Source organism: Magnolia sinica, chromosome 18, assembly GCF_029962835.1.
Source record: "Magnolia sinica isolate HGM2019 chromosome 18, MsV1, whole genome shotgun sequence".
Classification (NCBI taxonomy): Eukaryota; Viridiplantae; Streptophyta; class Magnoliopsida; order Magnoliales; family Magnoliaceae; genus Magnolia; species Magnolia sinica.
Window position 1 is genome coordinate 38,337,518 of NC_080590.1, and position 27,864 is coordinate 38,365,381.

Genomic DNA, 27,864 nt, shown 5'->3' on the forward strand with positions numbered 1-27,864 from the left:
AATCTCCTATTTTTCACTTGATTGAAGGCACCAATTTCAACATTTCTGACCTTTTATTTCTCTTTCGGTTGTCTCCATGCATGTTTTTACTTGTTTTCTTCCTTTCATATTGGTGCTGCATAGTTTATATAAGCTTTTTGTAGAGCCTACCCGAATGAGGTTAAAATCTTAATTGTCAAATTAATTAACAAAATTACGGTTAGCGTGCTTTCATTAAAAAAAAAAAAAAACAAAACAAAATAGTGGCATCTTATTCACATGAGTTGTTTTATCTACTTACAGAACCCTAACCTACTAGGACTTGGACAATGATTCTCAGTAAGAGCATAAGGTAATTCCACGTTTCAAGCTAATTCCAAAGAGAATTATACATCCGCACACTAGCTGCAGTGAAGCAAACCAAACAACCAAAACAATCTCAAGTTACAACACCGCAAGGCCATGTAGCGGAGCATCCATCTCCATTTCAAACATCTTAAGACAAAACCACCAAATTGGATATCCCATCCCCATCCAACACACGTGTCAATATGGCTTATATGAACCAGATCCAAGCACATCCTATCAGGTGGGCACAGAAGCCCGGGGCCACAATGTTTGAAACAAATGCGGAGTGAAAACATTTTATTTTGTAACCATCCATTTATATTTTACAATTAATGTAACCTAGCCGATCGGGAGGAGCTAAGCGGCCTAAATTCTCTGCAAAAACATATAAACGGTGCAGCCCACCTGGCTAAAATTTCCGTACTCACACAAACGTGCCATATATATGCTTGGCTGTAGATAGGCAGGCCTCTTCAAGTGTTTTTTTTATATATAAAAATATATATATATATATATATATATATAGCTTACATACATACACATAAGGTGATGAGCTAGAAAGAAAGTATCTTATACGTACGTTGCGGAACATGTTTGATGATCGACCTGAGAAGATCTATATAGAGCGGAAACTGTGCTAGTGCGAAGAATGTGACAGGCAAACATGTAAGTCCATACAAAGGATAGGATGCATACTTTAGCTTGTCTTTGAGCACGAAGAAATGGCCAGCACAGAAGGAAACCAACATGGAAGCAATCGAGATGAAGAGAGAGGTGAGTCCTATTATCAGCTTCACAGGCAAATCCCTAGCAAAATCTCTCTCTTGGTATCTGGAAGTGAGAATTGCCAAGAACATGATAAGCGAGGTGACGGAGAGGCATAGTGCGATTAGTGAGGAGATGGCAAACACTTCGAATGCTGGCTTGCCTTCTAACGTGGGGCTGCCATTTTCTTGATTCACACCACCAGGCAATGCCGTTGCAGTTGCAAAAGCAACTGTGGCGATGAGAGCTGCCACGACCGAGCACGACTGGGACGTGTTGGTTAGCCAGTTACCACCTTGTTTGATTAGTTTTTTATGCGTCTCGGTGAAGGTCTCTGTCGGAGTCTTTCCATTGTTGTTATGTTGTAAAAAGAAATGGCGAGGCATGGAGTCCTGGACAAACTGGTAGAAACACAACTGTTTAAGTTAAAACACGGCGAGAAATAGAACAAACACAACAACATTAATGTATTTTGATCTATTATAGTATTTTCACATGCTATTGAATTTAATTAGCATGTTCATAAATTAAAACCAGGTGTACAAAGATGGAGCCTATGGTGTTTTCAGAGATCTAGGCCATCAATTAGGCAGGTAATTAATTACTGTGAACATGCCATTCATTGGACTACTGTTGATCAACTGATCGGGCAGGTCAAACTGGTATGGGAAAAATGGGTGAATTAAGAAAAAGTCGACGGTAGAAATAGAAAATTCACCCTCTCTTTTAATTTATTTAATATATTTACACGGTAGTATTGAGCTAAATAAGCTGATTGGTAGGGTCTTGGCCTTCAAGAAGACATTAATTTAATTCGAAGCTTTGTATGACCCACCCAGATGTCTGACATAGGGATGGACGTGATGAGGTAGATCATCGTCTTCCTCGGGGAGCTCATGGAGCTTCTCTGGACTCCTCATAGAGGTTTCTTGAATCCATGAGGAAAATAGGAAAATAAAAATAAATTTTAATAAAATCAAAAATAAATTAATTGATGATAAAAATGAATTTATAATCCTTTAAATAGTGATATCAAACCTAGGAAGAAGTTTGTCCGGCGGCAGAGGTCTTTACAGAGGTCCTCTTGGTAACCTCCTCTTTGCATTTTCTAATGGATATGGGGTGGGTACTAACAACACTGTTGAGGTGTGAGCAGTGTTAGATGAACTGCTCCTCTGTTTCAGTTACGGTTTGTGTTTGGTGGAGTTTGAATCTGACTCTAAGCTAGTGATAGACTCCCTCATGGGCAGGTCTAAGCCATCGTAGAGATGGACCTATTGGATGGCTCGCGTAGCTAGTCTTATGAAAGTGGGGAATATCTGTTTTGCCCACATTGTTCGGGAAGCTAACAGTCTAGCGGATGGTCTGGCCCGAGAAGGCAGCAGTGTCCAAGGGAGCAGTCTATACATGGAGACCGCTGATCTCTCTCCTCCTATTCGGGGAATGATTCTGCTAGATAGGGTGGGACTGGGCGCAATTAGGGAACTCTAATTTTGTATAGGCTTTATGATAGGTGACCATGGGTGCCTTTTTTTGTTCCGTGGGAAGCCCGAATGTCTAAATTTTGTACATCTTTTCTCATGAAATGAAGGTCTTAAAAAAAAAAAAAGCCCTAGTAAGATGGTTCAAAATCAAACTCAAACTCAAACATCCTAAAAAACGTGACTTACTATATATAGTTTATTATTTATAAATGGTCATGATTCCTATTAGACTTCATGGTATTTGGCCAAAAACAATAAGTGTCAAATATGGCCTAACTGTGTTTTTCTCCTAATTTTTCTAAGCTTTTCATGTTGGGCACGACGCTTAAAACTCAAAGGATCAAAAGTTATGATCGAATTAAAACTTACTATTTATAGTAAAAATGGAAATAAAATGAACTTTCGACCTTACATCTAATGGAATCCTGCAAATACGGCATGGGCAACCCGATGTAGTGGGTCGGTTGGCTAAAGTAGCTTCTCCTACCCCCAAATCTCCACTCATTTCAGGATGAGAGCCCAGAAAAAAAAAAAAAAAGGCAGGTGCAAGACTCAATTGTAGGCCATGCACAGGAAAGTGGGGATGGAAATTGCCACCATTAAAACCTTCTTAGGCTCACCGTGGTGTTTATATGCCATCCAACCCATTAATAATGTGTTTCACAGAGAGAGAGAGAGAGAGAGAGAGAGAGAGAGAGAGAGAGAGAGAGAGAGAGAGAGAGAGAGAGAGAGATGTCGGACCTTGAACCACTTGATCTCCCATTGCATTTGAAGAGCGGCACCGGGAATAAGCCAGGGCCGATTTTGGGTCATTGTCGCAGCTAGATGAAGGGCGCTGTTCCCCTCATGGTCCACTTTGTTAAACACAGTCTCTTGCAAAAGCTTCTTCTTTAGCAGAAGCTGGTACACATGGGGCTGCCTGTTCTCCGCTGCCAACAGCACTATGTTCTTCTTCTCATCGTTCATGTCATGTACCGCAATCGGGAAAACTTCTAAGATTTTCTCCACCACCTCTGCCACACCCATCTTCGCAGCTAGTAAAATTGGTGTCTCCTTTGTCCCTGTTAACATAATGGAAACATAATGGCCAGTAGTGAAAGTGTAGGTTTATCTAACCTAATCTTGTAGTACGCTCATATATTTAATTTTCATTTAGTCATTTAAATCGACCCCTATTGTGCATAGGAAGGCATTCAAGACTCAGACCCAATCCATCTAGTAATGTGACTAAGCCTCGGGTTGCCTGCAGTTCATATTAGCCATACCAAGTATGGCTCACCTAATGGATGATCTAGTTTAGTGGCTCATTGTTCTCATAAACAATGGTGACAACCAATGAAAATGAACATGTCTTAATTGTAGTGAGTCAGAAATGATACCTTCTGAGAAATACTTCTTTTTATTAGAAATACCTCAACTGGTGGGGTAGCTAAGTCTAAAAATCAGATGGATGATCATTTGTAACATATACAACAAAATCAGAAATAAGAAAAAGGGAGATTTTGCAGATATACCTTTCAAAAGTTGCAGTACTACCATGTGTGGCTTAGAGTTGAAGCAATGTGTAGCGCTTTGAATGTGTGAATAAAATAAGTGTGCCATGGGTTAAATAAATAAGGGAGTGTGATTAGGAAAGAGGTAAAAGATTAACTTGAAAATAAAAGATTTTAGAATCTAATCAAGCATATTAATTGATATGAAATTGCCAAAGTAAACTTTAAAATTATTTCTTATAAAGTCAAACAAAAATCAGTCAAAGATCGCTATTGATGATTTGATTATTTATTATTAGTATTATTATTATTATTATTATTATTTTCAAAATGAATGAATTCGGTCCAAGTTTTCATGACTTGGTGGATCATCCCAGACAATGCGAAACTCATCAGAGTTGTCCAAAACTGGGCAACGATATAGAAAAGATCCATACCATGAATTGGCCAGTTTTTTGCCCCATCCGAGTCGGACTAGGTTGAGTCCTTGTTGACCTGGAGAGGTTTCAAATAATGAATTACACATTTCATGAATTCAGCAAATAAAACATTGCCAAATTCATGAATTATTTCTTTCCAATCGAAAAACCAGTTACTTAAAAAAATAAAAAATAAAAAAATCTTACTATAAACTCTATTAACAATAAATGAGGAAACAAATGCAAAATTTCATGATCTCCTTCCTCATCTTTTTATCCCCCTTAGTTACAATCATTGAATGTATTCTTGCAACAGAAAAATTTTAGGTTACTATAAAATGGCCTAGCTGGGGTATTTTACTTTACATTCAAATTTTCAGTTTTTACAACTCTCTTCTTGGAGTATATCATGTAAGCAGGTGTCTTAGCTGTGCCAATAGCTCGATTAGGGATGATGCCCCCAAACCTTTTAAACGGCACATGGGGACCTATCATCGATCTCCATTTGAACTATTCATTCATTCACACAATTAGAAGCAATTCATGGTGCAAGAATCATGCTGATTGGGTGATCCTAAACCTTTTGATAGGGCTATTTTTTTTTAGCCGTCAGTTGTTTATGAGCCAAATCATCAAATCAAAGTGTTATTTTAGAATCATAAGAAATAGAAAGTGGGATCTATCTATTAAATGTTTCAAGATGATGATTGGAGCTATTTTATTTCTCCAATTGATCTTGACTGTCTATTTTCATGCTACCAGATGACCTGATAGTCATGATTCTTGCACCATGGTTTTTTTTTTTTTTAATAATAATTATTTTTATTTAATCTTAGTTGTATGAATGAATGATGGTTTGCATCGATGATTAATTACCCCATATGCTATTTAAAAGCAACGGGTCGTTGCTATGAGCCGACCTCATGGGAGCTTCCCATGAGGTCGAGACATCCACCCTCTGCATTTGGTAGGCTCCTTCTAGGTTGTGGGATATGCTAAAATTCAGCTATATATATATATATTGAAAACCCGGGTGGGGGATATCATATATGAAATCATGAAAAATTTTGCCTGATACATCTAAAAGCACTCTGTGAGACTCACTTGAGTTTGGAAATAGCCTAAAATTTGGTGTGACCCCTCATCCAATTGGAACACACACAATGGATGGGTTGAATGTCTAAACCAAATCTCACTGGCCCTACATACAATCAGGAAGGGTTCAATGTGTGGGCATCGGCTCTCAAATGTTGTTTGTGGTGTGGCCCAACTAAGACATGGATTGGCTTGACTTTTAGGTTCATGGCTCACGATGGAAGGGTGTATTGGATTAATGGGATGGATGTATATCACACATCAAGGTAGGGTCCATAAAGCTCATCCTTATGGGAAATGGTACTATGAGGTCGACCTCACAGCAACTTCCTATAAGGTTGAGCTTTGTGGGCCCAAATACAGTAAGGTAGGTTCCCACGTGGGGCCCACCAATATATATATATATATATATATATATATATATATATATATATATATATATATATATATATATATATGTATGTATGTATATATACATATACATATATACATACATACACACACACACATATAGTCATGCTCACCTGCGCACCTACACACATGCACACCTTTACACACATGTCATGGGCATATAATCCGAACGGTCCATGTGATGCGGAATCCCATGAAACTCTAAGGGACAAATTTTCATCCTGGTATAAAATTTTGGTGGGCCATAGAAAAGAGAAATAAAAATCAAGGAAGGAGACTATTTTCATTTGTCATGGCCCACTAAAGTTTTGGATCGTAGTAAATATTAGGCCCGGGGGGTTCCATGAGGTGTTGCTTCACTCGGACCGTTCATATTTTGGAGTCACATCATGTATGATGAGTTCTCGAAAAAGTTTCCACGAGTTGCGCTGGACCCTCACACACACACACACATATGGAAATGGTTCTATGTTCTAGAACTCATGGGAAGGGTTGAGCTGTGTGTGCCCCACCGTGATGCGTGTCAACATCTGTCCCATCAGTCAGATGCACCATTCCATGGTGGACCTTCGGCTTAAAAATCAAGTCAATCCATGACTTTTGTGGGCTACACCACGTACAAAAGTTAAGAGGGGTTACCCTCCCATTAAAACATTCATAATCATTTGCTGGGCCTATTGAGATGTCATTCACAAATCCAGCCCATCCATTATGTGTGTCCCACTTGGATGAGGGATCATAACAAGTTTTAGAGGCATCCAAATTTCAGGTGGGCTCCACCAACTGCTTTTTTATATTTTAGGCATGTCTTCATATGATTTTAGATGGTATGGCCCACCTGAGTTTCTTATATGGCGGATTTTTGGGATATCTCATAATTTAAAGGGGACCCATCAAATGCACGGTGTCGATGTTCGACACACATCACGGTGGGGCCCACGCAGGCATAGAACCTTTTTCCTATATATATTTCCCTAGGGAAAAGGTTCTATGCGGTAGACTTCATGGGAACTTCCCATGAGGTCGAGCTATGTGGACCCCACCGTGAAGTGTGTCGAACATCGACACCGTGCATTTGATGGGTCTCCTTTAAATTATTGGATATCCCAAAAATCAGCCGTATACGGAACTCAAGTGGGCCATACCATCTAAACTCATGTGAAGACAAGCATAAAACATATAAAAGCACTTGGTGGGGCCCACCTGAAAATTGGATACGTTTGAAACTTGGTCTGACCCCTCATCCAAGTGGGACACACAGAATGGATGGGCTGGATTTGTGAAGCACATCTCAGCTGGCCCAAAAAATAATTATGAATGTTTTAATGGAGGGTAACCCCTCTCAACTTTTGTATGTGGTGTGACCCACACAACTCACAGATTGACTTGATTTTTAAGCCCTAGGCCCACTATGGAATGGTGCATCTGATGGGGTAGATGTTTGATACGCATCATGGTGGGGCCCAAACAGCTCGACATCCCAGGGAGTTCCCATGAGCTCGACCTAATAGAACCTTTTCCCATGGCTCATTAGGTAGCTAGTGACTCAGAACTGTGGGCCTCACTGTGATGTATGTGGAGTATGCCTACACCGTCTATCCATTTTTCCAGCTTATTATCGGGCATGAGCCCAAAAATGAAGCAGATCAAAGCTCAAGCGGACCACACCGAAGGAAGAGTAAGGATAATAACACCCACCCTTGATCTTAGGGCCCACTGTAATGTTTGTTTGCCATCCAACCTGTTGATAAGGTCACACAGACCTGGATGAAGGGAAAACACAAATATCAGATTGGTCCAAAACTTTTGTGGCCCTCAAAAAGTTTTTGATGGTGGGTATTCAATCACAACTTTTTCCTGTGGTGTGGTCCACTAGAGCTTTAGATCTACTTTATTTTTGGGTTCATAAAACACATACATCATGGTGCCCCCATAGCGCCCAGCACCAACTAGCTTGGCGGTGTTGGAGTCACCACCCAATCCGCGTCCAAAATCTAGGTAGTTTGAGACTTTCAGTGGATGGCCATGCACCAGAAATCATCCCGACAGCGAGAAATCTTCACCATAGAATATTGTCTTTTGTTGGTTCAATGGTAGGTACGTTTCTATATCTTCTTCTTGAAAGTTTCCTTATCGCCTACTTACAAAAAGTTTTCGGAAATTTCGTTGATTTTTTACGGATGGTCCAAAATAGCAATGGCTTGGATCACAGAAAATGAGCCCAATTTCACAAATTGAAAACAGGAAGGTATTGTGCAATCTCGGTCTCTTTTGTATTACCTCCATCTTTTTCCTTCATAGATGCATTTTCGGGTGTCGGACTTGGACTCTGAGACGTGTGAGAAGGATCTTCGTCCGGTTTGATGTGGGGAATGATGGGCGTTGCTTCCTCCTGTGCTGTGAGTAGAGGGTTCCTCCCATCGTTGCCGTACTCCCAGTTAGATGCATGGGAAACAAGTTCTTCCATTACTTGAAATGCCCATGTGTGCTTCTGTTTCTTTTCTATGATGTCGTTTATCCTCCAATACCCTAAAAGCTCAAACATGGAATTTCAATTTAATAATCGATAACAGTAGAAAAAGAAGTGGGACTATTTTATGAGAAAATCCTCAAGAAACCTGAATTTTTGTAAAATGGCCTTGACCATTTTTTAATTTTCAAAATGATACATCATAGAAAACATCATTGGATTTTTTTTTATATTATAAAAATCCCAAAAGAATTGGTTGAATTGAATGAGGAAATATACTTACTGAATTTTCAGTAAATTAGAACTTCAATCATATGTAGTTAGATATTATTAACAAAGACAGTTATGGTTTCTTCCTGTCTCTTAATCCAATCCAAGATGGTGAGGTATCTCATGCTATGGTTTTGATTTCTTAGAATTTACATGGATTGTTCTTAAACTCTTAGCTATATCTTCCTCTCAATTCAACTTTTTAAAGATTCTTTTTAGGGTTTGTGTTCTTCAAGTTTCTTAGATTTTTGTTTTTAAATTCTTTTAGGGCTTCTTTGGATGCCTGTAAGTTTTATTAGTTGTAAAGGGTTTATAGGTAAATCACATGCGGTGTTATATATGGCCTCTCCAAGACAGCATACATAGGTAAAGTATTAGAGAAATTCTCTATGACCGACTCCAAAATTTGCAACGTGCCTTTTAAGGACAATGTTACTATCTCGGGGAAGATATCCCTAGACTTTGGAGGAGTGGCAAATCATGAAGAATCTTTCCTTCAAATCTGTTATAGGGAGTTGGATGTAGGTTATGCTTTGTACAATGCCAAATATTGCTTATGTAGTGTAAGAGTTCAGCCAATATAAAAGAAAACTAGGCATGAATCATTAGATGAAGGTTAAACAAAGATGAACAATCTCATCTTGGTATATGGGCAGGAGGATCTATCTGTAGTTAATACACCAAATGTAGACTTTCTGACAGATCCTGGTGCTATGCATTTGATAAGTAGGTATATCTTCTCGATGATAGTTGGTGCTGTGAGTTGGTGTAGTACCAAACAAAAGTACTTCTTGGATTCAACCATGGAGGTAGCTAGAGTATGTGATCTTGAGTGATGTGATCGAGGAAGTTACATGGCTTAAGTACTTTGCCTCCAAGTTACGAGTTTTCTTAGGGGTTGATAGGTCATTGCCTATATACACTATGAAAACAATGTGTGATTGCAGTGCACAACTGAAGGAGCTTCAATACCATACGAAGGATAAGCACATTGATAGGCAATACCACATCGCACATTGATAGAGGTTATGTGGGTAGCATCGACAGATAATGAGGCAAATCCTCAGAATAGAGGTTATGTGGGTAGCATCGACAGATAATGAGGCAAATCCTCATGATAGAGGTTATGTGGGTAGAACTACAATTAGTAATAGTACACGGTTCTATGTTATGTGGTTATGGTTTAGATAAAAACAATATTTTCTTCTTAAAAAAAAAAAAGAAAAAAAAAAGAAAAAAAAAAAAGCTTTTGTTCTATTCATCCTTTTAATGCTCATGTATTTAATATAAGATTGAATGTAGATGTCGATTAGCTTTATGGTAAGTTAGAGATTGTTGGGGTTGTTCCCTAAAAAACCAATATTTTATTGATTCTTTACTTAATTTTATGCATTCATTAATCATTCATTCATTAGGTTAGTTAATATGTGCAGAACATATTTATTTTTATGAGTTTGTGACATTAACATCTATTGTCCATAGGTAGATTAGACACAACTGTCAGTGGGCTGAGGAGAGTTGTGATCCATGGATCTTAGTGCCTTAAACATGACCACAGTCCTTGGACATGACCATATAGGTCCCTGGACATCCTATGCCATTCATATTAGTAACATTATGTGAGGGGACTGAATTTTATCGGGATGAATAATCTCCTGTTGGGTCTGTGATGCAAGGGAGGACGTGAGGTCGAACACTGTCTTCCTCAAGAGGATAATTATTCCGAATCCATGGAACTTCTTTGGACTCTCATAGAGACTTCTTGAATCCATGAGGAAAGAAAGCAAGAAAATAGAAATAAATTCTAATAAATTTGAAATTAATTAATGAATAATTGATAATGTATTTCCTTACACCATTACTAAAGAAAAAATAAATCAAAATTCATAATTATCAAAAATAACAAAATTTCAACTCTAATAAAAAACCTAATTCTAATAAAACTTTTCTAAAGGCTAATTTCTAAAAATAAAAAATTCTAAATAAAATTTCTCTAGAAGAGTCCTAGTATAATTAAAAGTTATTTCTAAAAGGAAAGAAAATATAAAACTCTAAAAATAGAAAATATATTTAAAAATTAGAATTACTAAAAATAGTAAAATTTTACAAAAAAATTGTTTTTGAGCTGAAAGTGGCGTTTTCTGACGAAATGGACAGATTCGATCCAATTTGTAGGTTGGTTCACCTCGGATGGCCCGTTTTAGTAAAGATTAATAGGTTGTGCGCCCCGTAACAATACCCGGATCAAAAGTTACGGTCAATTTACGGTCCACCTTCTTTTGGCCCAACCATGTTAGGAAAGTATCTGTGACATGTTCGACATCAGTCTGACTTGGTGTTGGTGTGTCTTTGCTTTACCCTTCATGAGTATGTGAGTGTGACTGGATGGTTTCTTAAATGGGACCTTTTATCACTTACAAGAATTGTTTACAAGTATCTAGACTAGGAGACCTATCATGCCCATACTAAAAGAAACTTGTCGTTGCACTAGCTCCCTTAAATCCCTTGACCTGAGGATATGCGGATGGAATGATCCTAATGCATATTAGTTTGGCTCATTTTACAAGGCTACTACATGGTCGCTAAAAATATGGATATGACGGGGTGGTTTCATCATGTCATTGAAATTCACATGATCTAATATAGGATTCACTTGGTTTGCCTAGGACATTTGTAGGTATGTAGGCAGATCGTCTAGTTTAGAAAGTCTAACAAGTGTTTAAAAGGCTAGCCAACACTTTTATAATTTTTGATTGATTCATCATGAATTTTCAACTATTAATCTTAAGTTTTAACCATCAAATTTTTGATAGACCATACTTGATGATGATCCAATGACTAAGATCTATTGATCAATTCCTTGAGGTGGCATATGATTACCTGAGGATAGTGACTATGAGTAGTGGAGGAATTTAGATATTTGGGGTGCATGGATTATGAAGGTAAAATAAGCTTCCTTCACAATAATGTACGTAAAAGTCTGTCGGGTATAACAACATATTATGGTGCAACTCCTGAAAGTCCAGCCACTCTTTCTACATAGATCCCATCAAAGTGTTGGAGTTATGCCTTGGAAAATCAATGTGCACCTACTCTACTAGCTCTATGGATGTGATAGGGCCTACCTTAGCCCTTGATGCTTTTAACCATGGGTCCTTTAAGATAAATGTGATAAACTTTAACTAATATCTAATGTCACTTTTTTTTTTTTCCCAAAAGGAGAGTATATATTCCAAGAGAAAACTATACAACTCATTTGGGCTAGGAGCCAGGTGAACAAAGAGGCTCAGGCAGCGGCCTATCATAAAAAGGAAAACAAAAAAATAGAATACTATCTAGTGGGGCCGAGCCCTGATGGAGGGGCCACTTGGATGGCTCCAAGACCCACCTTATCAAGGAAAATCAAGCCTCTAATCTTGGGCGGGAGTCAACAACGTGTCGAGTCAGGAAGGACTGTTGGGGGTCGGATCCTAAACGGGTCATCCCATCTGCTGGGGCAGTTCCCTCCTTGAGGACGTGGCTGAACGTGAACGTCCTGGCTGCCCTCAGACTATCTATCCTTAGGAGCTAGTATTCCCAATGCCAGCTAGGCTCCATCGATCCATTAAGGAGAGCCACCACAATCCTAGAATCTAATTCAACCTCTACCTTTCTTAAGCCGAACTCTGAGCAAAGCCGCAGGCTGTTGTACACTGCCCTAAGCTCGGCTCTAGTGTTCGAGCCGATGTCATAGCCCACTGAGAATGCGAATGCGAACTTTCCGTTGTCATGCCTACATATGCCACCACCTCTTGATTTCCCTGGGTTACCCAAGGTAGAACCATCAACGTGAGGCTTAACAAACCTGCTGCTTGGCCTAGCCCATTTCACAATTTTTGGGGTGGAGTGGGGAGAGGAGGGAACCCGGATGCCAAGTCTCTCAAGCCAAGACTGGAAATAACGAGATCATCCTCTATTCGAGGTGACCAACGACCACATTCTCCACTTAACCTTGGCAACCACCGAAGAAGCCAGTGGCTGAACCCCGTCAAATCTGGTCGCGTTCCTAGCTAGCCATAATTCCCATAAAATTAGGCAGGGAGCGAGACCCCGAAGGAGGGAGATGTGAGCTGAAGACGCAGGGGGAAGCCACCATCTCGACACCCAATCCGAGACTAACAAGAATGGGGAGCGGGCTAGGACAAAAACAGATGAAAAGAAACCCCATACCCTGGACGCCAGATTGCAATGAAGGAAGATATGATCTAGAGATTCAACTGAGGACCTATTGCCTTGATTATCTAATGTCACCTTAAACTTGCATGAATATAGGTCATGTAAGGATTAATTCCTTTGTAGTCCTTGGGAACATAAGATCGGACACAATGGTTATTGATCGGAGAGAGTTGTGGTCCATAAATCTTAGTATTTTGATGTGTCATGACCATCACAGATACTTAGGACACTTTTGAAGACATCATTCTGTGCACTACCAAAAAAATGGGCAAAGGCTACGGACTTAATCCGTAGCCTTAGACCTAAGGCTACGGATTAAGTCCGTAGCTAGTCCGTAACACGACCGTCGTCGTAGGTGCCATAACGATAGGTCTGGAACCTATGGCTACGGATTAAATCCGTAGCCTTAGGTCTAAGGCTACGGATTAAGTCCGTAGCCTTTTCCCCTGTAGCAAAAAAAATAAATAGCTATAGATATTATTTGTAGCTGAAAGTCCGTAGCAATAGGCCAAAATTTAAAAGGCTACACCTATCTGATTATTGGCTACGGATTAAATCCGTAGCTATATGTTAAATAGCTACAGATATAATCCATAGCAATTATATCTGTAGCAAAAACTTCAAACAGCTACGGATATTATTTGTAGCTGAAAGTCCGTAGCAATATTCTAAAATTAAAAAGGCTACACCTGTCTGACTAGTGGCTACGGTCAGTATCCGTAGCAATTTTGTACATTGAAAAATTAAATCACCTGTTCATTCAAATACCACCTGTTCATTCAATTACCACCTGTTCATTCAAATACCACCTGTACAATCATTCATTCATTCAATTACAATTACAATCCTTCATTCATTCAATTACAATTACAATCCTTCATTCAATTAATTATAATTACAATCAATTACAGTTACAAATACAATAATGCTGAAAATACAAATCTTGGGCTTCATTAGAGAAATGTGCTCGACTTCACCGAATTTCAGCAGCTTCGTATATTCCATCATCCTACAAACAGTCATGTCATTCATAAATTAGAATGCCCATTAGAGAAAAGAAAGACAGTGAAAGAAGTGCATCACGTATAACCACTTTTTTTTCTTAATGAATTAAAAAAAAAAAACTCAAAGAGGAATGAAATTGACACAAAAGAAAGGGTCTCACCATATGATTATAGGTTTAGGTTTGGTTTAGGTTTAGGTTATAGGTTTAGGTTAAGGTTAGGCTATAGGTTATAATTAAATTTAGGTTATAGGTTAAGGTTTACGTTATAGGTTTTGGTTTAGGTTTAGGTTAAGGTTTAGGTTATAGGTTATAGCTTTTGGGAACTTGATTACAGGTTAAGGTTTAGGTTTAGGAAATCGGGTTCGGGTTCGGGATCGGGTTTAGGTTTGGGCTTTCAAGTTTAGGTTTAGGTTAGGGAGTTGAGATTAGGATTAGGTGTAGGTTTGGGTTTAAGAATTTGAGAATACATTTAGGTTTTAAGTTTAGGTTTAAGTTAAAGGTTTTAGGAAAGGTTATAAGTTTAGGTTAGGTTTATGTTTAGGTTTAGGTTTAGGTTATAGGCTATAGCTTTAGGGAATTGAGAATGGGTTATGGTTTAGGGAAAGGTTAGGTTTAGGTAATAGGTTTTGGGATTTGGGAATAGTTTTAAGTTATAAGTATAGGTTTAGGTTAAGTTATAGGTTAAGGTTTAGGGATTTGAGTTTAGGCTATAAGTTTAGGTTTAGGTTTAGGTCTAGGTTGAGGTTTACGGAATTGAGTTTAGGTTATAGGTTTAGGTAATAGGTTTTGGGATTTGGGAATAGTTTTATGTTATAAGTATAGGTTTATGTTAGGTCATAGGTTAAGGTTTAGGGATTTCAGTTTAGGTTATAGGATTAGGTTTAGGTTTAGGTTTAGGGATTTGAGTTTATGTTATAGGTTTAGGTTTAGGTTTTATGTTTAGGTTTAAGTTTATGTTTGAGTTTTGGGATTTGAGAATGGGTTCGAGTTTAGGTTATAGGTTTTGGAATTTGAGAATGGGTTCGGGTTTAGGTTATAGGTTTTGGAATTTGAGAATGGGTTCGGGTTTAGGTTATAAGTTTTGGTTTTGGTTTTGGTTTAGGTTATAGGTTTTTGGATTTGAGAATGGATTATGGTTTAGGTTTAGGAAATCGGGTTCAGGTTCGGGATTGGGTTTAAGTTTGGGTTTTCAAGTTTAGGTTTAGGTTTAGGTTAGGGAGTTGAGATTAGGATTAGGTGTAGGTTTAGGTTTAGAGAATTGAGTTTAGGTTATAGGTTTAGGGAGAGGTTAGGTTTAGGTAATAGGTTTTGGGATTTGGGAATAGTTTTAAGTATAGGTTTAGGTTAGGTTATAGGTTAAGGTTTAGGGATTTGAGTTTAGGTTATAGGATTAGGTTACGGTTTCGGTTTAGGTTATAGGTTTTGGGATTTGAGAATGGGTTCGGTTAGGTTATAGGTTTTGGTTTTAGTTTTGGTTTTGGTTTTGGTTATAGGTTTGGGTTTAGGTTATCGGTTTTTGAATTTGAGAATGGGTTCGAGTTTAGGTTATAGATTATGGTTTTGGTTTAGGTTATAGGTTTTGATTTAGGTTATAGGTTATAGGTTTATGTTAAGGTTTAGGTTTAGGTTAAAGGTTTTGGGATTTGAGAATGAGTTCACGTCTAGGTTATAGGCTTTGGTTTTGGTTTTGGTTTAGGTTTAGGTTTAGGTTTAGGTAATAGGTTTTGGGATTTGGGAATAGTTTTAGGTTATAAGTATAGGTTTAGGTTAGGTTATAGGTTAAGGTTTTGGGATTTGAGTTTAGGCTATAGGTTTAGGTTTAGGTTTAGGTCTAGGTTAAGGTTTAGGGATTTGAGTTTAGGCTATAGGTTTAGGTTTAGGTCTAGGTTGAGGTTAGGTTATAGGTTTAGGTTTAGGTTTAGGTTTAGGTGTCGGTTTGGGTTTTGGGGATTTGAGAATGGGTTCGGGTTTAGGTTATAGGTTTTGGTTTTGGTTTAGGTTATAGGTCTTGGGATTTGGGAATGGGTTCAGGTTTAGGTTATAGGTTTTGGATTTGAGAATGGGTTTAGGTAATAGGTTTTGGGATTTGGGAATAGTTTTAGGTTATAAGTATAGGTTTAGGTTAGGTTATAGGTTAAGGTTTATGGATTTGAGTTTAGGCTATAGTTTTAGGATTAGGTCTAGGTTGAGGTTTAGGGAATTGAGTTTAGGTTATAGGTTTAGGTTTAGCTTTAGGTTGAGGTTTAGGGAATTGAGTTTAGGTTATAGGTTTAGGTTTAGGTAATAGGTTTTGGGATTTGGGAATAGTTTTAGGTTATAAGTATAGGTTTAGGTTAGGTTATAGGTTAAGGTTTTGGGATTTGAGTTTAAGCTATAGGTTTAGGTTTAGGTCTAGGTTGAGGTTTAGGGAATTGACTTTAAGTTATAGGTTTAGGTTTAGGTTTAGGTTGACGTTTGGTTTTTGGGATTTGAGAATGGGTTCGGGTTTAGGTTATAGGTTTTGATTTTGTTTTAGGTTATAGGTTTTGGGATTTAGGAATAGTTTTAGGTTTTAAGTATAAGTTTAGGTTAGGTTATAGGTTAAGGTTTAGGGATTTGAGTTTAGGCTATAGGTTTAGGTTTAGGTCTAGGTTGAGGTTTAGGGATTTGAGTTTAGGTTATAGGTTTAGGTTTAGGTTCAGGTTTAGGTGTCGGTTTGGGTTTTGGGAATAGTTTTAGGTTATAAGTATAGGTTTAGGTTAGGTTATAGGTTAAGGTTTAGGGATTTGAGTTTAGGCTATAGGTTTAGGTTTAGGTCTAGGTCTAGGTTAAGGTTTAGGGATTTGAGTTTAGGCTATAGGTTTAGGTTTAGGTCTAGGTTGAGGTTTAGGGAATTGAGTTTAGGTTATAGGTTTAGGTTTAGGTTTAGGTTTAGGTGTCGGTTAAGGATTTGGGAATAGTTTTAGGTTATAAGTATAGGTTTAGGTTAGGTTATAGGTTAAGGTTTTGGGATTTGAGTTTAGGTTATAGGTTTAGGATTAGGTCTAGGTTGAGGTTTAGGGAATTGAGTTTAGGTTATAGGTTTAGGTTTAGGTTTAGATTGAGGTTTAGGGAATTGAGTTTAGGTTATAGGTTTAGGTTTAGGTTTAGGTTTAGGTAATAGGTTTTGGGATTTGGGAATAGTTTTAGGTTATAAGTATAGGTTTAGGTTAGGTTATAGGTTAAGGTTTTGGGATTTGAGTTTAGGTTATAGGTTTAGGTTTAGGTCTAGGTTGAGGTTTAGGGAATTGAGTTTAGGTTATAGGTTTAGGTTTAGGTTTAGGTTGAGGTTGAGAGAATTGAGTTTAGGTTATAGGTTTAGGTTTAGGTTTAGGTTTAGGTAATAGGTTTTGGGTTTTGGGAATAGTTTTAGGCTGTAAGTATAGGTTTAGGTTAGGTTATAGGTTAAGGTTTTGGGATTTGAGTTTAGGCTATAGGTTTAGGTTTAGGTTTAGGTCTAGGTTAAGGTTTAGGGATTTGAGTTTAGGCTATAGGTTTAGGTTTAGGTCTAGGTTGAGGTTAGGTTATAGGTTTAGGTTTAGGTGTCGGTTTGGGTTTTGGGGATTTGAGAATGGGTTCGGGTTTAGGTTATAAGTTTTTGTTTTGGTTTAGGTTATAGGTCTTGAGATTTGGGAATGGGTTCAGGTTTAGGTTATAGGTTTTGGATTTGAGAATGGGTTTAGGTAATGGGTTTTGGAATTTGGGAATAGTTTTAGGTTATAAGTATAGGTTTAGGTTAGGTTATAGGTTAAGGTTTAGGGATTTGAGTTTAGGCTATAGGTTTAGGATTAGGTCTAGGTTGAGGTTTAGGGAATTGAGTTTAGGTTATAGGTTTAGGTTTAGGTTTAGGTTGAGGTTTAGGGAATTGAGTTTAGGTTATAGGTTTAGGTTTAGGTAATAGGTTTTGGGATTTGGGAATAGTTTTAGGTTATAAGTATAGGTTTATGTTAGGTTATAGGTTAAGGTTTTGGGATTTGAGTTTAGGCTATAGGTTTAGGTCTAAGTTGAGGTTTAGGGAATTAAGTTTAAGTTATAGGTTTAGGTTTAGGTTTAGGTTGAGGTTTGGGTTTTGGGATTTGAGAATGGGTTCGGGTTTAGGTTATAGGTTTTGGTTTTGTTTTAGGTTATAGGTTTTGGGATTTAGGAATAGTTTTAGGTTTTAAGTATAAGTTTAGGTTAGGTTATAGGTTAAGGTTTAGGGATTTGAGTTTAGGCTATAGGTTTAGGTTTAGGTCTAGGTTGAGGTTTAGGGATTTGAGTTTAGGTTATAGGTTTAGGTTTAGGTTCAGGTTTAGGTGTCGGTTTGGGTTTTGGGAATAGTTTTAGGTTATAAGTATAGGTTTAGGTTAGGTTATAGGTTAAGGTTTAGGGATTTGAGTTTAGGCTATAGGTTTAGGTTTAGGTTTAAGTTAAGGTTGAGGTTTTGGGTTATAGGTTAAGGTTTTAGGTAATGGGTTTTGGTTTAGGTTATAGGTTATAGGTATAAGTTAAGGTTTAGGTTTAGGTTTAGGTTTAGGTTTAGGTTTAGGTTATAAGAAATAGGTTTAGGGAATTGAGAATAGGTTAAGGTTTAGGTTTAGGAAATCAGGTTTGAGTTCGGGATGGGGTTTATGTTTGGATTTTCAAGTTTAGGTATAGGTTTAGGTTAGGGAGTTAAGATTATGATTAGGTGTAGGTTTAAGTTTAGGGAATTGAGAATACATTTAGGTTATAGGTTTAGGTTTAGGTTCTACGTTTTAGGTTAAGGTTATATGTTCAGGTTTAGGTTATAGGTTTAAGTTAAGGTTGAGGTTTAGGTTATAGGTTAAGGTTTTAGGTCATGGGTTTTGGTTTAGGTTATAGGTTATAGGTATAAGTTAAGGTTTAGGTTTAGGTTTAGGCTATAGGTTTAGGTTATAAGACATAGGTTTAGGGAATTGAGAATATGTTAAGGTTTAGGTTTATGATATCGGGTTTGGGTTCGGGATGGGGTTTATGTTTGGGTTTTCAAGTTTAGGTATAGGTTTAGGTTAAGGAGTTAAGATTAGGATTAGGTGTAGGTTCAAGTTTAGGTTTTGGTTTAGGTTAAGGGTATGGTCCCTGCAAAGCAAATACAAATATAAATACGGCCATCCGACATAAATGCCAGGCCCTTCCAATGCTGTCCGTAAAAAATGGACGGCTTCATCATGGTCATAATAGCGGTTCCCTCTTTCTAGGGAACCCCGCTCTTCCGAATAGCTCCGACGCACATCCGGGTCTGCTCCATTAATTTCGATCAAATACATAAACATGGCTTATCCAAATGGCCAGGCCCCTCCAATGCTGTCCATAGGAAATGGACAGCTTCATCATGGTCATAACAGCGGTTCCCACCTTCCAGGGACCCCCGCTCATCCGGATAGCTCCGACGCACATCCGGGTCTGCTCCATTAATTTCGAGCAAATTTAATGGAGCAAATACGTAACCACTTGGTCCCAAATACTTACTTTATAAAAGAAAATCTCCCATGTTTTCTCAAATTTTCTATTTCGATCTTTTTTAGCTCAAATCCATATCAATGCATGAGAATCATACATAAACATGGATTTTAAGCAAAATACATGAGAGAAATTACAACATAGATATCATGCACACGATATCACATAATGTACTGTTTAATGAACTACACATGTGCATTCTTGACAAGAGACGTACCAGATGTTTGAATTTGAAATATGCAGCTCCAACCTTCCCACATGCAATATCCACCTGAAAGAATGCACATAACCGTCATGCTTGAGTAAGAAGGGAAGTACAGGCTCCACCAATGAGGTCAATCAATCACAGTGTGAAGAGCATCGCACATCAGTGTCTTATGAATATCTTTTGCAGTCTTGAGTTCCAAAAGGATGTTAATATATGTTTTCCAGAGCTAAGATTTTCTTGACGTAAACAAGTGTAAGTAGATCCATTAGAAAGAAATCCCAGATGAATAACCATATTTGGTTGTATCAGTGTTGGAAGGTCAACTAGTAACTGCCAGATAAGTCCTAGAATATAGAAGACATGCATAAAATCAATAAAAAGTTATGAAGAGACTTAGATCTAGGTTGCTCCCTACGGTTCCAAGTTCCAATCGCATGCAGCGGCAACAAGTTTAGTTATAGGGGTACCTTGGTAGGCACACCTCTTTCCAAAGAAAATTGCACTTGTGCCTTGTGTGAGTCCCTCAGTGCAAAGGACATTGCCAATACATTTCTTTTCAACAGGTAAGCACCCCAGCTTACAACTTGTGCACAGTTTCAAAGTCAGCTGATAAACTACAACTAATGCAGTATCCTGGAAACTGTCGTGTACTAAAAAAACTGGCTCAGTCAGATCGACTCCATCCAACTTAGCTGACTTTAATCAGTAACTTGGTTAAAAATTAACCAGAATTGGTTAGAGCACATTCCATCCAAGGTGTGGTCCATCAGATCAACAAGCTGGATCACCGGACCATGCCCGCACTTGTAAATAGGTATAATTGATTTCTTCTACATGACCATTTAAGGCTATTGACATTGACAGCCATTAAAGTATTCCAAGAACTTTTTTTTAAAGTAGTACAAGAACATAGATATGAACTTTAAAAGTTAGTAGCACTAAGTGATGAATAAAAAGGAATGAGCTTTCAAATCTAGTACACAAAGAATTGAGATACCATACCTTGAAGTAGCAGACATGAGAAGGCATTGGTAGCATCAAGGGACATGTGGGATAAGGGCTTTTAAGTCATCTTCATAGCCATATGACAAAAGGAGATCTGCCTGGAATCAAATATAAATCAAGTATTATTCTTGCAAAAGAAACCACACACAAAAAAAAAAAACCCACATTCTATAGTTGAATAAAAGAGGAGACAAGTAGGTAAAACTTAACATCAATAAAACCTTGATACCATCCAATATAATTTGAAATGCATTCAAATAAAAAAGATAAATATGGAGAAGCTTTTCAAAATTAACAAGATTTAAAAATTAAAACAATTCAAGCTTCGACTAATATGAAGCATGTGTAAGTGTCAAGTTTCTAAACCAAAAACCAAACAACAAGCTAGGCACCATATAAACCTCTTGGACAAAATCAACCTAACACTAAAGTTTGGAGATGCTAAGCACAAAGTTATATCGTGCTAAAAACAAGAGTAAGAGTGATTTTCTTAGACAGTGGTTGGTAAGTGTGTGAAATGGAATGAACTGAAAAGGCATTTAGAAGAATTCAACATACCCCAAAACCAGTGTCTAGTGCAGTCCTGACAGTCCCGTTGGTAATTGAGTTGACAGAAGCAAGTTGTTTGATGAGCCTCAGTAATGACCGGTGTTTACTTACCTGGAATGGACCAGACTGTCGGATTGGTTGAGATCAGAACTCATCACTGAAACAGGACGGGTTTTGGCTGGGACTGAAACTCCTCAGTGAAATGGGTCAGTTCACTAAAAATACAAGAATACCATTTTATTTAGAACATGAAAGTTTACCAGTCAAAGCTCAAACACAACATGCATTCACAAGAGACAATACAGGTCAGGCAACCAGATCAAAATCTAATTGAACTTGAACTTAATGATGTTCTATAAGGAAATAATCGATACTTAGCATGCATTTGACTTAACACAACACAACATAGATCAATACCAGAGGAAAAAATATGCAACAAGACCATGTAAAAGAATAACAAAGAATCCACTAATCTAAATTGAAGAAGCCCCATACCTGCTAGTAGCTTACCTCCAACAAAAGAGGGTGTATTTTGACATGAATGGGCAATGTGGACACAAAACGCAAACATAACCATGAGACTTCATCACTCCATGAAGTTAAACATCTATTAGATGTCTTTCTCCACAATAAATCCACGTAATAAGGGCCAAGTGAATAGCCAAGCAACATGTGAACAACAGATTGATGTTTAACAGCAGCGTCAGTTATAACTTGTAAATGCATACTCATACTCTTCACATGATCTTTAGCAACTTCACAAGTAGATATATATTTTTTTAAAATACCTAGTATGTCCAAGATTATTATTTTTTCATGCATACTCATACTCTTCACATGATCTTTAGCAACTTCACAAGTAGATACCACATTTAGTAGCATCTCAAGCAAGAGATTGGCTGACAATTATTTTAAGGAAAAAATCATGTGTAAAGGAAATTAAGAATCAACATTATCCAATTTGTATTACATTAGAAACTTTCAAGCAATTCCCTTCATTAGGGGAAAACTATATATACATGTCTATTGGAAGATATAGACAGTTTTAGGTGCTAACTTGGTTGAAATGTGAAAAAACAAATCCCAAACAAATGAATTAATTTCATATATTATCGAATGCTGAGAATTTATCAAAGCCAAATAAAAGGTTTTTTTTTTTTTTTTTTTTAAAAGGGTCAGCATATTAAGAATTTAGTTAAAAACTGTCTAAGAAAATCATCTCACATGCAAATCCATACCTAAGAAAATAACATTAAGTTTCATAAGAGGGAAGTATTTCAGCATTCATTGAGTATATCCATAGGAGCTTTCCAGTTGTGCAATGAACAATGGTCCATTACCAACTCGACAGTAAATGTGGCTATACAGTCAGTGAATCCTGACTGTCCAAATGGTTGGCACTAGTATGGATGGCCCATGGTACAAAGGCCAATCTAACTGAAAAAATAATAGCAAGCAGTTAAAAAACTTCCCCCTTTCTAATACAGAGTTAAAAGGACTTGAATCAAGGATACAATATCCTCAAATACTATTACCTACATGGACTTGAATAAAAAAAAAAAAAAAAAAAGAAGATACAATGGAATATTGATTTTTGGTTGAATGTAACCATGGTTATACTTTCTTTCTTCCCATTGTAATTGTTGGCCACGATCTTTCCATCTTGGAGATTTTGGTTCATGCCAATCTAAAGTGTGGCCATATATTAGTAGTCCAGATCACTAAATCATGGGCCCCAATTGTACGAACCAAAACCTAGAACAATATGGTGTAAGCATTCTTTAATAAATCAAGTAATAACCCCAGCCAACATGCACACAATGAATGGCAAAACATAGTAAATAGAAGGCTAGTTATATGAGCAAAGAACCAATGTCATCTCTTACTCAAATGGACATGCCTTAACAGCTAAAATACACCATTCACATGATCTTGACCATTGGATTGAAGGACTTCCAACGGTTATAAATGAACAATTACAAAAGATTCGGCCAAGGGTCCACATTCAATAGACAAAAGTCACCAAACAGGTACTTGGGAAAATCTTCTCTTTATCCATGAGATTCCCACCACCTCTCTTCTCGACATTTCTTCAAACAAGCAATGTGCATCATCCATCTTCCCACAACTTGTGTATAGTTCAACTTGTGTATACTCAGTTACCACTAGCATTCTTATGGTAATTATGCGGAGTTTAAAAAGTAACTCATACTCCTCATTTGTGGCACTGATGTACGGGTTTCTGCATCAAATGGTGAATCCATTGGAACTGTGAATATTTAAATTCACACTAATAGAGCAATCCCAACCAATGAGAACCAAATACCCAAAACAAACAATAGGGGACTCAAGTACAATTCCACATACAACAAGGAATAACCCAAGGAAATAAGCAAAAGTAATATTAAAGTAGCACCAAAACAAGAGCATTAAAAACAAATCTCATGAAATGCACAAAGATATTAGATGAAAATGCACAAAGATATTAGACGAAAATGCACCAAATATCATTATTAATCATTCTAATTTCAGTACAAAATCTCATGAAATTTTATGATATTTGAATCAACACAAAAATTGAAGCAAATTCAAAACTCAAGTGGGCAGATTGAACGCCCACCATTGAGAAATTCTTGAGGCCACAAGTTTTTCATCATGCTAAAGTTGTCGTGTTTTAAATTCATGCCAATGAGAATGACCTTGTGAGCAATTTGAATGCACATAGACATTACAATAGACCTCAGAAAGGTTTCAACAGTAAGCTATTATCTCCCACTTTTTCCCATCGAATGGTCTACTTGAGCTTTGGAACCACCTCAGTTTTGGGCTCATGTATGGCACTGCAAGAAAAGTCCATATGGTAATGCCACCAGCCTCACTAAGCCACGGAAGTTTTCGATTGTGAAGATAAATTTTTTTCTTCCATCTTTTATCTCATGAACAGGTTGGATGGCATATAAACATCACAATAGATCACTGGAAGTCTCCCTTGGTGTGGCCCACTAAGTTGTGGATCTGCATGATTTTAGTGCATCATGTGGCTCATAATCCAAGATAAAAGCTGTGAAAATGGGGAACTGATTTAGGAGGAATTACATATGTGGCGCCATGTGTCTGCTGATGGTTCAATAATCTAGACCATTCATGTCCATTTCGTCCATGGTTAAAAAGACTGATCAGCGACTCCCATCAACTCATTTGGCCCTGAGTCCAGTTCCCACTCGCCCAAGTCAGAGCTGACTCAGTCTGTCTTGCTTGAGTTAAGGGTAACTCAGATTTGACTTGTGTTGTCAAACCGGATTGGGTCCAACTGAGTCAGCGTTGACTCGTCAGAGTAGCACTCCACACAGATGATTCCTAAAACCATGATTCCACAGTTGGGATTTGAGCTAGATATATGCAAAATTTATAGACATTATGTCTACAGTTCATTTGAAGTGCTCTATGACAGATCAACCACCATAAATAATTAGAAGAAAACGGAATAGGGTTTGGACATTCAATATTCGAGAGAGAGAGAGAGAGAGAGAGAGAGAGAGAGAGAGAGAGATACCAAGGACGACGAGGGGCTGACGGGAAGAAACCCTTTGTTTTTACCTGACGGGAAGAAACCTTCCGTCCACAACGAGAGTGGCAGCGAGATGGGAAGAAATGCTCTGTTTTTTCCTGACAAGAAGAAGGCCTTCCGTCCACAAGGAGAGTGGCAGCAAGATTGAGTGAGCGAGCACGAGAGAGCGAGAGGGAGAGGGAGACGGCGAGGGAGAACGAGAGAGCAAGAGCGAGAGCGAGAGCGAGAGGGAGAGGGAGGGTTTTTTGTTCTTTTGGAGCGAGAGGGAGAGGAGAGACAGAGGGTTTAGGCGGCCAAAATTCTAATGACCGCCAAAACGGTTTCAAGGGCAGGCGTTCAATCCTTCACTGCTTTATACAGTGTGGTCCACTTGATTTTTTAATCTGTCTTATTTTTTGTCTCAAGCCTTACGACAAGGTCACCAAGTGGATAGACGGTTTGGATATAACTCATACGCTATGATAGGACCCACACAACTTGGTGACGTCAACACACCAAATCACATGTGTGCGCCAATCCGCTTCTAAGCTTGGGCCATATTTTGGATGGTGATCTTTAGGGCTACGTGGGGGCCACCATGATGGATGTGTCTTATCCATGCAGTCTATTCATTTATGCAACCATGGATAGGACAGGAAACTAAAAATGAGGCAGATTGAAGGCCCAAGTCAACCACACCACTCCAAAATAATTTTCAACAATCTGCACATAATTTTCAGTGTTTACTATTATGTGGTCCACTTGAGGCCTCAATATGCCTCCTTTTTTGGGCAAATACACTAAAATACGATATCAAAACAGATGGACGGCTTAGATAAAACAAATACATTACGATGGGCCCCACTGAGACCCCTATGAGACTGTAAAGTGTGGTGGTGGGTAGTAGGCTATAGCTACGGATTTAATCCGTAGCTATTTAGCTACGGATTAAATCCGTAGCCATAGACCTCTATAGTCTGTAGCCTTTGTTCATTTTTTTGGTAGTGGTGAGATGTACGGTAATCCTTTGTAAGGGGATTGACTTGAATTAGGATGGATGATCTCTACCATAAGAAGCCAACTTGGTGTTAGTAATGCCTTCATCTTTACCTAATAAGGGAGTATAAGTGCGCCATGGATATGAGATCTTGGTATTGGACCTTTAGACACTTGCATTGGAGGATCGAATTTAAGTCAATAGTCAAGTGACCTATTAGTTTAAATTATGGTCATAGTGATTGAGGACTTATTGTTACTCGAAAAATAATCAATCCTTAAACCTGAGGATGTGTAAGGATCATGATCTTAATTGAATAGTTTTAACTCACTGCACATGGTTTCCTAAAGGCCAGTTTTAACTCACTTTACGTAGTTTCCTTAGGCCAACATGGGATCCATTGGGTTTACATTTAGACTTGTTTATAGCTTAAATTTGATTAGATTAAAGACTTATAAAGTGATTTTTTCTATGGGCCCGATATTTAAAAGGTTTCAATAAACTTTACAAAGGTTTTCAACTATTAAAGTTATGTTTTAACCATTAAAATTGTTATGATCTCTTAATGATAACCTAATAGCTCAGAGTTGATTGTCTACTACTTAATCAACATGGGATTTGAACATATGATGGATGGTCTAAATAATGGAAAGATTTGATCAAGAATATTATTTCTATTCATTTTTCGTGTTTGGCCATTTTTACTAACTAAATATGTAAAACATAACGAACCAAAATTTTAAAGATATGGTGAGAGAGTAAGAGGTTGTTTGGATGCCTGCTAAATCCTTTAGGGCCTGTTTGGTTTGGTGAAAGCACAACAAAAATATAGTAAAAGCATAATAATGAGCAGGAGTCTATTTGAAATATTGGCTGAATTGCATATCAAATTTCACATAAAGCTCAACCTCATAAAAAGTAAAAACTATATGGGCCCCACCGCGATGTATGTGTTATATCTAAGTAGTTCATTCATTTTCTTATATCATTTTAGGACATGAGCCCAAAAATGAGGCAGATCTAAAGCTGAAGTGAGCTACACCACTAAAAACAGTGGTTTCAACGATGACATCATTATTCCCATTGCTTCCTTTGGTGTGGCCACTTGAGCTTCCGGTCTGACTCATTTTTGGGCTCATGTCCTAAAATGACATGGCAAAATGAATGTACGATGTGAATATAACACACATTACGGTGGGGCCAAAAGAGTTTTGCCAAATAGACATTGTGATTAGATACGCAAGTCTTGGATGGTTTTTTAAGTTCTTGAAGAGGGGCTTGCAACTAGTGGTCTTCTCTATTCTCTTCCCAAACACACACTCTGGGTGTGTGTGTGTGTGGGAGTGTGTGTACGCACTTAATAGCTTAAAGCCAAATAAGATAAATGGTAAATCCTTTATACCTGAAAAGAATTCTCGGTATAAAATGTTTACAACAAAATTTTTTAGAGGCATCCAAATAACCCCAAGTAACGAATTTCCAATAAAACATGATATGGTAGATACCTAATCCAAGTAGAACTAGCAACATCTTCATGGCGAGCTTGAACGCAAGGAAGCACGTGCCATAGTTGAGCGGAAGCACTTGAACTGGCTTTGAAGACGGAATGGGCAGTATTTTTTGGTTTTCTATGCCAACACGTTTAACAAAAAGATGCCCTTCGGGTCCGCCAACACCTTCTATTAAAACATGCCCTTCACCTCTGCCAACAACTTCTTCAATGAAAAACATGCCATGGAGTCAGTAAACAGAGGATGCTGCATGCCTTTGTATAAGGCCTTGGGGCGACTCAACTCGTTTGGTCCTCAGTCAAGTGGCAGCTCGGTATAGTGACGGAGCTGAATCATTTGCCTACGTATACAAAATGAAGATAATTCCTTCTATGTGATGAACCATGTAAACATTTTTACCTGAAGGCTGTGGGTCCAAATGAAAGTCTCCGTGGCTGTCATGGCCACGCTGTTCTACATCTCTTCCTGTTTATATAGTAACAAAATGCATTAGAAAAAAAAGAGAGAGTATATATTAATGCAGCAAACAAAAAGAGGAGTTGTAGAATGTCACTTGCCAATTCCATGCACTGATTTCTTAGCTTCTGTGCCGTCGGACTTGGCACTCTTGGATT

The 27,864-nt window shown here is 37.9% G+C and overlaps 1 protein-coding gene across 1 annotated transcript; it reads right to left on the minus strand.

Moving 5' to 3' along the window:
* Nucleotides 1-714: 714 nt before the first annotated feature.
* Nucleotides 715-27,724, minus strand: LOC131233878 (ankyrin repeat-containing protein ITN1-like). Its single transcript, XM_058230709.1, has 5 exons — nt 27,650-27,724; nt 27,245-27,451; nt 8,275-8,523; nt 3,318-3,637; nt 715-1,493 (listed from the first exon to the last, which is right to left on the minus strand). The coding sequence occupies exons 2-5, from the start codon at nt 27,273-27,275 to the stop codon at nt 882-884; spliced, it is 1,212 nt and encodes a 403-aa protein (XP_058086692.1). The 5' UTR covers nt 27,276-27,451; nt 27,650-27,724; the 3' UTR covers nt 715-881.
* Between the last annotated feature and the right edge of the window lie 140 nt (nt 27,725-27,864).